The sequence below is a fragment of the Aethina tumida genome, chromosome 3 (genome assembly GCF_024364675.1).
Source record: "Aethina tumida isolate Nest 87 chromosome 3, icAetTumi1.1, whole genome shotgun sequence".
NCBI classification, from domain to species: domain Eukaryota; kingdom Metazoa; phylum Arthropoda; class Insecta; order Coleoptera; family Nitidulidae; genus Aethina; species Aethina tumida.
In genome coordinates this window covers 23,003,519-23,015,062 of record NC_065437.1, presented here as the reverse complement: position 1 = coordinate 23,015,062, position 11,544 = coordinate 23,003,519, and the positions used below count along the sequence as shown (strand labels likewise).

At 32.3% G+C, this 11,544-nt stretch overlaps 3 protein-coding genes across 3 annotated transcripts; 2 read left to right on the top strand and 1 right to left on the bottom strand.

Moving 5' to 3' along the window:
- Positions 1-300: 300 nt before the first annotated feature.
- Positions 301-3,006, bottom strand: LOC109599610 (ras-related protein Rab-8A-like). Its single transcript, XM_020015627.2, has 5 exons — positions 2,883-3,006; positions 2,622-2,821; positions 2,474-2,560; positions 2,307-2,420; positions 301-2,039 (listed from the first exon to the last, which is right to left on the bottom strand). The coding sequence occupies exons 1-5, from the start codon at positions 3,004-3,006 to the stop codon at positions 1,947-1,949; spliced, it is 618 nt and encodes a 205-aa protein (XP_019871186.1). The 3' UTR covers positions 301-1,946.
- A 2,805-nt stretch (positions 3,007-5,811) lies between these two features.
- Positions 5,812-8,402, top strand: LOC109596996 (tubulin alpha-1 chain). The gene is made up of 2 exons (XM_020012618.2): positions 5,812-5,950; positions 6,998-8,402. Exons 1-2 carry the CDS (start codon positions 5,948-5,950, stop codon positions 8,345-8,347), a joined length of 1,353 nt encoding a protein of 450 aa, XP_019868177.1. The 5' UTR covers positions 5,812-5,947; the 3' UTR covers positions 8,348-8,402.
- A 747-nt stretch (positions 8,403-9,149) lies between these two features.
- LOC109596998 (tubulin alpha-1C chain-like) lies at positions 9,150-11,083 on the top strand. The gene is made up of 2 exons (XM_020012620.2): positions 9,150-9,236; positions 9,665-11,083. The coding sequence occupies exons 1-2, from the start codon at positions 9,234-9,236 to the stop codon at positions 11,006-11,008; spliced, it is 1,347 nt and encodes a 448-aa protein (XP_019868179.1). The 5' UTR covers positions 9,150-9,233; the 3' UTR covers positions 11,009-11,083.
- The last annotated feature ends 461 nt before the right edge of the window (positions 11,084-11,544 follow it).

Here is an 11,544-nt window from a genome sequence, read left to right as displayed (position 1 = left end):
TAGAGACGTCTAGAATTTATTGACCTTTGAAAAGACAATAAGTCAATAAATTGAAAAAAATATTAAAGGTAATAACTAATAATTTTTATCAATTGATTATTTTATGTATATGCAGCAAGTAGAACAACTTACTGTTTACAGATTAGTAGAATAATTGTTTTATTTAATTTTATTTTTGATGACTGAATAAATATTATATTTTTCAAAAGGAAATATATGAAGTTTCTTGTAAAATATGTCGCATTTCCAATGATAATCGTTATTTTTCTTGTTTAATTTAGGAGAAAAAAAATAAATCAATTAATCACATATATTTATTTTTCATACATTAAAATTTGCTATTTTATACACCTAATTGTATCACAATATTTTTAAAATGCTAATTTCGCAATTCAATATGGTCCCAGCAAGCATTTAAATAAATTCGATGTGCTTAAGTTGTTATTAACAATTTCAAATAAACTAAAATGATATAATTTTCTTGCTGAGTTTTTTAACTTGAGATAGAATTAACATGTGTCTTTGGTCATTGTATTTTGGTTTAGAAGAAATTGTTAATTTGTATTAATTACATAACATCTCTCTAATACCTTATATGTATACTTACAATTAGCTCTAATTACGTATCAAATTCACAGTTATTGTTCTTCCCTACGTGATTCCCGAATTTAATTAGAAAACTGTTATGTAATATCACACGTGAGACGTATTGCAATGAAAGTACATAATATTTTATATATTCATACCAATTCACCAAGCATTTTGTTAACATTAATATTAATTAAAATATTAACTTAATTCTCCGATAATTTTTTTAGTCGGTAGGTATATTATTTAAAATCAACAAGCTAATTTTTAAATTTTGTTCTGTTTAAGTAAATTTAAATATTAATATTCGCTAGATGTTTAGTGAATGGGCCTGATTGTCTTTAATGCTAAAGATATAAAATATTATTTTGCAAAATAGCAATCGACACGAACAATAATACGCTCTATAATTATTTACTTAGTGAAGTTATCAAAGCACTTAGGAGTCGGAAATAAAAGTATGCTACCTAAATTTAGTCAGTGTTTTACACATTTAATATTACTACCTACATGTATATCTAAGTGAACAAAATTTACAGAGCTTTGCTTTATTTAATAAAGCAATCAGTCTTACAAAAGATAAAGCATAATTTGGTTTCAATGAATTCGAGAGACAATTGGTAGCAAATTAATAAAAAATTACATATTATGTGTATTGTATAGTTGCAGCTGAGTTTCTCAATGAACTATGTTGTTAAATGCAAAATTAAATATCACAAATCAGTTTACTTTAAATTATAACTAATAATTGATCTTGAATACATATTTCACAATTTAATAATTAAGATGGCTAGTCAGTTATTTGCCTACTTGTGCGTATATGTAAAGCAGATACTATTAACAAATCTAAGAAGTGGCTCATCAATTCAAAGTTACCATCGAAAGCTGCCGTTTTGATCAATACGCAGCTATTAGTTCTTTCGAAAATTTACCTTGGCCAGTCCAACCCTGTGAAGTGTTTTGTAAAAAATTTCGAATCATAACTTAATTCAGGACCTGTTATGACAAATAGGTTAATTACAATCATAAGTTTAGATAATCATTACATTGTACCATCTATTTTTACTACTTTAAGTTTACTAAGTAGGAAGTTGTATAGTATATTTTTGTCACAATTTGTAGCAGTAAGTGATTTATTAATTGAATTTCCGAATTATGACTCTGATACCGTGAACATTTCAGCACATAGAACTGGATTTGTATATATCGATAAATTATTCAATAAAGGAACTTGCAAATTTAACAATTTTGAGCAGATATAATATTTTAAGTTAACGTCAGTTAGATTTGATTGCCCGCTAATTACTAGTCAGTAAAAAATAATATCCAGAAAAATTGAGTTTTTGCAGTCTTAACATTTAACATGCGGAACATGCGCGCACTTGAAGCTCCGTTTTTTCCTTGAGTACATTTGCATTGTCGCTGGTCACTGGGTCCAAAAGGGAATAACCCTACAAATTAACACAGTTAATGACAATAATTATTTGTTTTCTTCAAATGCCATGTTTGGGCATTCTTAATGACACTGAAGTTAATTTTGTACCTACTCATTCTTCAAATTGGTGAAGGTTATGCTTATTATCAATGAGTGGGTAGTTTAGAGGTATTTAAATAACAAAACACCAACTGTGATTATTGAATTTAAAGATTTAAATATTTTGATGTGAGTATTACAATTATTAACCATTTCCATGCATATGTTATAGGTTCATAATTACCTTTTGTTCACGTTTATCGCGTATTTTTCTTGCTAAATTCATAAAGGATGTTTCAATATTAATATTGTCCTTGCAGGATACTTCGAAAAATGGTAGATCGAAGTGTTCAGCAATCTGTAAAATGTATGTAACAATTATTGGTAAATTATAGCTACTCTTACAGATACCTTTTGTCCACTGTCCGTGTCGACAATGCGGTCACTGGAATCACATTTGTTGCCCGCCAGTACTGTAATTACGTGCGGAGACGCATTCTATAAAATATATATTAATTAAAAATTGCTCAACTTGGATAGTTATAGTGAAGTATCAAACCTCCTCGATATTTTGAAGCCAATATGTTATATGATTAAAAGACTCCAAATTAGTGACGTCGTACAATAGCAGAATTCCCATAGCACCCCTGTAATAAGCCGTTGTCAACGTTCGAAATCTTTCCTGGCCAGCCGTATCCCATATTTGCAATTTAATGGGCACCCCGTCCAAATTGACGATTTTTTGTTTAAAGTCTATACCTATAATCGAAATATTGAGTAAGGTCCGTGTTTGCTTAAATGGCTATGGGGATTGTCTTACCAATTGTGGATATATACGTATCATAATAGCGTTCGTCACAAAAACGATGAACGATACATGTTTTGCCAACATTCGAATCACCTAAAACTAAGATCTTATATGTAGCGGCAAAATCTAACGCCATTTTTTACTATCGATTTCATTGTTGTATTTTCAACGGGGCGCAACAATTGATTTTTAATCATCCAACGCGCAGGCTCAATAAATTAAACATGTCCATCACGTAGATTATTAGTAAAGATTCTTAATTATAATATATTATTAAACTCTAATATTTTAGAATGTTTGATAAAATTTAATTCTAGTAAGTGTAAATAATAGATTTAATGATTATGCCACAAGCGTGATGGTTTACGCGCCAAAGATGAAGATTTAAAATTTATCTTGGCTTATTTTTAGGAGTAGAATTGTCTGATTATATTTATTTATAATAGTAAGAGTAAGTATACAGAATACAATGTTGTTAATCAAATTACTCCTTAACTAATTATTGATTATATGTATGTACAGTAGTGGTCATCATTATATCAATTTTTTCACATATTGGATATTTTAACTATAACTTTTTTAATGTGAACTGTTAAAATAATATTAATTTAATTAATTGTTTTATCTAGTAGTGTATTTTTAATTATTAATTTGTACTATTTAATTTAATATTAACATTTTGTAAAGTATCCTTTTTGTCTGTGTGGCATAAACTTGACCATTTTCGCAATTTACGACAAGTATATATGTCTTCAAACTTTTTGAATTTCTGAGATCAGTTCATCATGTCGAATTTTGTGATCTTCCATGCATTCTATCGGGTTGTTGGTTGGTCTTTTAACCAATCCGTCACAATTTTGTATTTATCATTCAGTTCTTCATTATATAGAAGAAAATTGTTGTTTAATATATCCCTTATAATTATACCGGCACCATGTGCCCACTGTTCTGAGGTCCAGTGAGTATGATCTTAAACAAGTCAAAATTAAACACTTTTATTTGAAACTGGGTTTTTTCTTGTAGGTCTGGGATCAAGCCCCCCTCTATTAACCATCATCTCTCAGTCCTTGAACTAATTTCACAAATCTCATTTCCGTCAGTTTGGCTTTAATTTTAGTTGATAGTAAGATTGGATTGTTTTTCGATATTCTTTCAAGTTTTGAGAACTCAAACAATTTTTTTGTGGCTACCGCTTGGCCAGTATCTCTAAATTGTTTAATAATATGATAAACGATTGACTTATTTAACAGTAAATTATTTTTTTTCTTGCAGTTTCACTTCGACCCACAATTAAATAATTATAATATGTTAAAGCTAAAGACAGCTAGTAAATAATCAGTTTAAATAAATAGAGAGCATTGAGAGACTATATAGTAAAAATGGCTAGAATTGTTTAAAAAATAAACTTAGAACATGTATAAACAGTAATTATTATATACCAAACAAATATTAAACGAGCCTTAATTAAAATATAATTAAAAAAATGAAAAAAACAATTATTTTTTAATGAGATAATATTTCCAAAATTTGCTATTATATTTACTCCTCCTATCTATTTTGTTACCAAAGTTTAATGTAACTATATAATAATAATAAACTGAATATGTGAGGTCCATAAATTACCCTGAATAACCGAGACAGATACATAAATTATTAATCGAATTATTTTTTAAATATAATTATGAAAATCACATACTAAATTATTTACAAATTTTTAATCTCCACTTATACATCTGAAATAAAATTCTAAATTTGTATCTTTCTACTGTAGACACAAACAGCCGCCGAAGTTTAGTGCCCTTTCGTACTATTTTTGGAATACCGTCTAGTATTTAAAATAATAAAGGCATACGACCTTTCTTAGTAATCCGCACAAATGACAATTCTCCAGGTATAATATTATACCTGGGCTATAGTAACATAAAACATAGAAACAAAAATAAATTTAAATTTTTATTGGCTCTAACGCCATATTTATATTAAAAACTATTTTATTGCCAATATAGATTTTCTAACAATCAATATTTCGTGACTAACCCGTGTTAATAAAATGCAGACTGTGATATCACCTCCATATACAGCAGACCCTAGTTTGAGGTCATTTCGTAAATTCATTCAATACAAACAAGGTTTCTTCTAAGCCCACCACCCATGACACTTATTTACTTCATGAAAAGTGGGTGTTGATTTAAATGGAATGAATAATAATGAGAATAAATGTACATGTTAAAAAATATAATAAAATCTGTTATAATATACACGAAGGTTTCCACCAATACAAAACATAGAAATAGTTTAAAGAATTATTTGCACAAAAATTGAAATTATGTATTATTTTTAAGGCGTGTCCCACCATTTCATTTAGATGTAAAACAAACATTTTAACTTCTAGAATTCTCTCATAGTTTATTAAAAAAAACAATATATACTTTGCCAAATACGTTTCTAAATAATTAGAGTCTGAATGAAAAGTTTATTTTAGTTCATTAGTTGCATCTAGGAAACATGTACTAAGACAAAAAGTCCGATGTTTGACAGAGTTTTTCTATGATTACTGAATGTAATAAATAAATACTTTTGAATGCCAATGGTTCGATCTGGATGTATGGTCGAGTAAGTTGAGATAAAAAACCGTATTCATGGTGTACCGATTTCAAAATCTTGACCGTGAAATGCAAGAAAGTCAACGACCGTATGGCAGGAAACTCTTTAAAATCTTGGAAGTAGGACTTCAAAACGCGCCATGTCGATTAAAACAATCGTTCTCGTACACGTAAAAATCGTCTACCACGACGTAAAACCCGTAACATTTTGCCAATTTTAGTAAAAGGAAATTAATTTACATTATTCAACGCCATGCGGCATTTCGACTTCTCTTCTTCATGTGACCGGCGTCGGCCAATCGTAGCGCAAGAATTAGGCGTTGGTTGATGACGTCAGTGAGTCTATAAATACGTGCGACGTCGTCAAATCGCCCTGAGTTCGTTTGGAAAGCTGCATCACGAGCTATTCTGAACGTCTATTTTGCTTCTTGCTGTTTCAATTTGTGGTGTTAATTACCTAAATACTTAATCAAAATGGTGAGTATCTTGATAATATTAAGTACTTATTTATCTTATCAATCGTAGCTAGTATCGATGCTTATTTGTTTTATATGTGCACGGCATAGCCGGATGCCGGCAAAAGCGGCCGCCATTACGAGGCGGCGTCATGAAACGTGGAACCAATACTTGTTTTTTAAATATAATTGTTCACATTGTAATTTTCTATTTTATATTACATATAGATGAAACGGATATTAATTTTTATTTTTATAATGGTGCATTTCATTTATATTGGTCTTAATTATTGCCCTTTTGGGAGTAACGTTTAAAAATATCCGTTATTTTTACCGGTTTTGATCATGCATAATATGGCTGACGATTTTGTATTCATTTATGTTCTGATATTTTAATTAACATTTTTAATTTGATTTTATTTTATATTATTATTTATTTAATATTTTGTCGTTTACGAATACCTTGCAGTGTTTTAACACCTTTGGGGCGGATGCCTCGTTTATCAAGATCTTGTATGTTAGGGTAGTATTAGTGGCTATGCAACGGCCATTTTAAATAATAGAGAAATATTGAGGAACATATTGGTCATCTTTAAATGTAGTTAAAAACTTTAGTTAAAAACAAATGAAATTAACAGGCTTGTGATGATGTCATTATTTATTCATCATAATTTTCTCACCTCATTGTAATCATTTCATCAAATTAATTTTGAAAACAAATGAAACTGATGTGAAACTTGATTTCAAATGTGCCCAAAACACTGATTCTATAAATTTTAAGGATTTAAAAGTTATAATAATAATTATAAAAACTTATTGTGGTATATAAGTATTTAATAAACTTAAGAATTTTCATTATTTTTTATTTTTATTATTTTACGACACTTTATAATACTTATTTTACTTTTTGCATTATTTCTAAATATTTGCTGTGTTGACTCACCTTAAATTCTGTTTTTTCTATATAAATATTTCTTATTTTGTCACAAAAAAATATACAATTAAAACATACAATATATACTGTATGGTTTTATAAAATTTGTATATTAATGAGATTTAATTATTCCAGCGTGAATGTATCTCAGTTCATGTCGGCCAAGCCGGAGTACAAATTGGTAATGCCTGCTGGGAATTGTACTGCCTTGAGCATGGCATCCAACCTGATGGCCAAATGCCATCTGACAAGACCATCGGAGGTGGAGACGACAGTTTCAACACTTTCTTCAGCGAAACTGGAGCCGGTAAACACGTTCCCAGGGCCGTATTTGTCGACTTGGAACCCACCGTAGTCGATGAAGTTAGAACCGGTACCTACAGACAATTGTTCCACCCAGAACAGCTCATTACCGGCAAAGAAGACGCCGCCAACAACTACGCCCGTGGTCACTACACCATCGGCAAAGAAATCGTTGACTTGGTTTTGGACCGCATCCGTAAATTGGCCGATCAATGTACCGGTCTCCAAGGTTTCCTCATCTTCCACTCCTTCGGCGGTGGTACCGGCTCCGGTTTCACCTCTTTGTTGATGGAAAGATTGTCCGTCGACTATGGAAAGAAATCCAAACTCGAATTCGCCATCTACCCAGCTCCCCAGGTCTCCACTGCTGTAGTGGAGCCCTACAACTCCATCTTGACCACCCACACCACCCTGGAACATTCTGACTGCGCCTTCATGGTTGACAACGAAGCTATCTATGACATTTGCAGACGTAACTTGGACATTGAACGCCCGACCTACACCAACTTGAACAGACTTATCGGCCAAATCGTATCTTCCATCACCGCCTCCCTCAGATTCGACGGCGCCCTCAATGTCGACTTGACTGAATTCCAAACCAACTTGGTACCCTACCCACGTATTCACTTCCCTCTCGTCACCTACGCCCCAGTAATCTCCGCCGAAAAGGCTTACCACGAACAACTCTCCGTCGCCGAAATCACCAACGCCTGTTTCGAACCGGCCAACCAGATGGTGAAATGCGACCCACGTCATGGAAAGTACATGGCCTGCTGTATGTTGTACAGAGGAGACGTTGTACCAAAGGACGTTAACGCCGCCATTGCCACAATCAAGACCAAGCGTACCATCCAGTTCGTCGACTGGTGTCCAACCGGTTTCAAAGTTGGTATCAACTACCAACCACCAACTGTTGTTCCAGGTGGTGATTTGGCCAAGGTACAACGTGCCGTCTGCATGTTGTCCAACACCACCGCCATCGCCGAAGCCTGGGCTCGTCTTGACCACAAATTCGATCTGATGTACGCCAAACGTGCTTTCGTCCACTGGTACGTAGGAGAAGGTATGGAAGAAGGTGAATTCTCTGAAGCTCGTGAAGATTTGGCCGCTCTCGAGAAGGACTACGAAGAAGTAGGCATGGACTCCGGCGAGGGTGAAGGCGAAGGTGCCGAAGAATATTAAATGTAACCTGGATCTTTTGATTTGAATATTAAAATAAACAACAGGTTCGACTGAATTTGACTTGTTTTATTTTCATTGCTTTTTCGCACAGTCTATTACGTTTCAGTAATTGAATATTGATCTTGATTCCCTAGAATAAATAATCGATAAATATTATATTCTTTTGGTACATCGGCTATTTAGTTTTTCTTTTAATCAACTTGTGTCATCCATTTTCCGTGTTTGCTGCCAACATTTTGAAGTATTTTGATGAATAACTAAGTCTTTCAAAAAGCTGAAAATATATATTTATACACTCGAATGTACTGAAAAGAATTACTTGTTCCGTTCGGTTTAAATTTGTTAATGAAAGATTTCTGAATGCTACGAACTCTGTGAATACTATCCAAAACTGTTACCATTTTTGAAAACAAGGCATATTGAAATAATAAATTGATCAATCAATTGAAATATTCCGGTATATCGACGATCAAATGAAAATCGAATTAACTAAGGTTCTGTTTAAATTAATTTAACTTAATTATTCCTTTGACCTAATACCATTATTTTATATACAATTGTGTGAAAAATATACCATTAATATGTTTAACTATAACAAATGTGAGATACCGATACTAGTACAAAAATATTGAATGTTAAAAATGATCGATATTGGCACCCATATACTGCAACGTAATTATTAGTGATTTTTATATGAACAAGCAATTTTTATTCTGTTGTTAAAATCATAAATTTGATTATCACAATCTATACTGAAGGTACTTAACCAATGAAATACTTTCATGATATCAGGGTGGGTATCTGTTATCTTCGTAAGAACGTTTAGAAATAAATCATTATATTGTTGACGAGCTTCATCACTGGCTTGATACAACTACCTTCCAAAATGGTAAGTTTCAAATTCAAAACTTAATTACAAATAATAGTATAGCTTCAACTTCTTTAAATAATTTTACATTAATGCTTCTAGTAAAATATACAATATATTAATCACATTTTACTTATTCAGTTATTTATCAGTCTCAATTTAAATGTTTAAACTTCTTATAAGGGCATATTCTTTTTTTTTTGTTGAACGTAAATAATAATTAGACAGTTAATTTGTTAAACTAAAATTCGTGGAAGTTTTGAGTATAATATTTTGTATTTATAAGGTGGATGATAGCTGACACGTATACCTATAGTTATCAATTACTTATTAGAGATTATTATCTTTTTGTATAAACACTTATATATCAAAGATAAGTGATGACACATTTCAAATATATATTCAGTCATTATTTGTATTTTATATTGAATGATAATTTGTTCACACAGCGCGAATGCATCTCCATTCACATCGGCCAAGCTGGTTGCCAGATTGGCAATGCCTGCTGGGAACTTTATTGTATGGAGCACGGCATTAGACCAGATGGTCATATGCATGTTGAAGATCCAAACAGGGATTTAGATACAAGTTTCAGTACCTTTTTTACCGAGACTGGTAATGGTAAACATGTGCCAAGGGCTGTGTACGTTGACTTGGAACCCACTGTAATTGATGAGATTCGACAGGGCCCTTACCGTCAACTTTTCCATCCCGAACAAATGATTACTGGAAAGGAGGATGCAGCTAATAATTATGCCCGTGGCTTTTACACAATTGGTAAAGAAGTAATCGATTTAGTTTTGGACCGTATTAGAAGGCTGTCGGAACAATGCATCGGTCTTCAAGGATTCCTTGTGTTTCACTCATTTGGAGGAGGTACTGGGTCAGGTTTTACGTCCTTGTTAATGGAAAAATTATCTGGAGAGTATGGAAAGAAGTCTAAATTGGAATTTGCCATTTATCCCGCACCCCAACTTTCGCCTGCCATTGTGGAACCATATAATTCAATATTAACTACCCACACTACCTTAGAACATAGTGATTGTGCTTTTATGGTAGATAACGAAGCTACATATGACATTTGTAAAAGGAATTTGGATATAACACGACCTACTTACAGTAATTTAAACAGGCTAATAAGTCAAATTGTATCATCAATTACCGCTTCGCTAAGGTTTGATGGAGCTTTAAATGTCGATCTAACTGAATTCCAAACCAATTTAGTCCCATATCCACGAATTCATTTTCCACTGACTACTTATGCCCCTATAATATCTGATGCAAAGGCTTACCATGAACAACATAGTGTAGCTGATATTACTAATGCTTGTTTTGAACCTGCAAACCAACTAGTCAAATGTGACCCACGCACTGGTAAATACATGGCCTGTTGTTTGCTATATAGAGGCGACGTTGTTCCCAAAGACGTCAACTCGGCCATTGCTGCAGTAAAAACTAAACGAACAATTAATTTCGTTGATTGGTGTCCTACTGGTTTCAAAGTCGGAATTAACTACCAACCACCAACTGTCGTACCTGATGGTGGAATGGCTAAAGTACCACGTGCTGTTTGCATGCTTGCTAACACCACTGCTATTGTCGATGCATGGGCGAACCTGAATCGCAAATTCGATCTTATGTACAGGAAACGCGCCTTCGTGCATTGGTATGTTGGTGAAGGTATGGAAGAAGGTGAATTCCAGGAAGCGCGCGACGACTTAGGCGCTCTAGAGAAGGATTATGAAGAAGTTGCTGGAGACTATGAAGAAGGAGAATACGCGGAGGAATACTAAGGCTGTTAGAAATTTATACAATACAGCCAATGTTTCAAAATTGTTGAATAAATAAATAAACGTGTTGCCTATTAATTATTTATTAGTTTGTTTGTATAGGATCCTAAATATTTTTTTCCATAAACCCGTAACAGAAATAACCAGTTTTAGTTATTTACAAAGAAAAAAGTCAAGTCACAAATCACTAGTTTTTTAATGTTGTTTTAAATTAATATTTTGTGATAATATGGCGACTTTTAGGATGATGGAGGAAATCCATATATACTAAAAATGCATTTTGACGCTTTTGACATTAACTTAACTTAATGACTTAAAAGAATATGAAAAAAAAGAATGAAAATAGGTTCGCAAATGATTAGTTACGCAGATACCGGGTATTATTTATTTCTATTATATGAAAATAGTATGTTGTAATAGTTTAAAAAAGACAATTAAGAAAAGTTCGCCAATACTATTGTTTATTATTGCGGACTCGAGTTTATTAAAAGTTTTCGTCATATTTCCTCACACTTTTAATAACATATTGTTTCATTTTA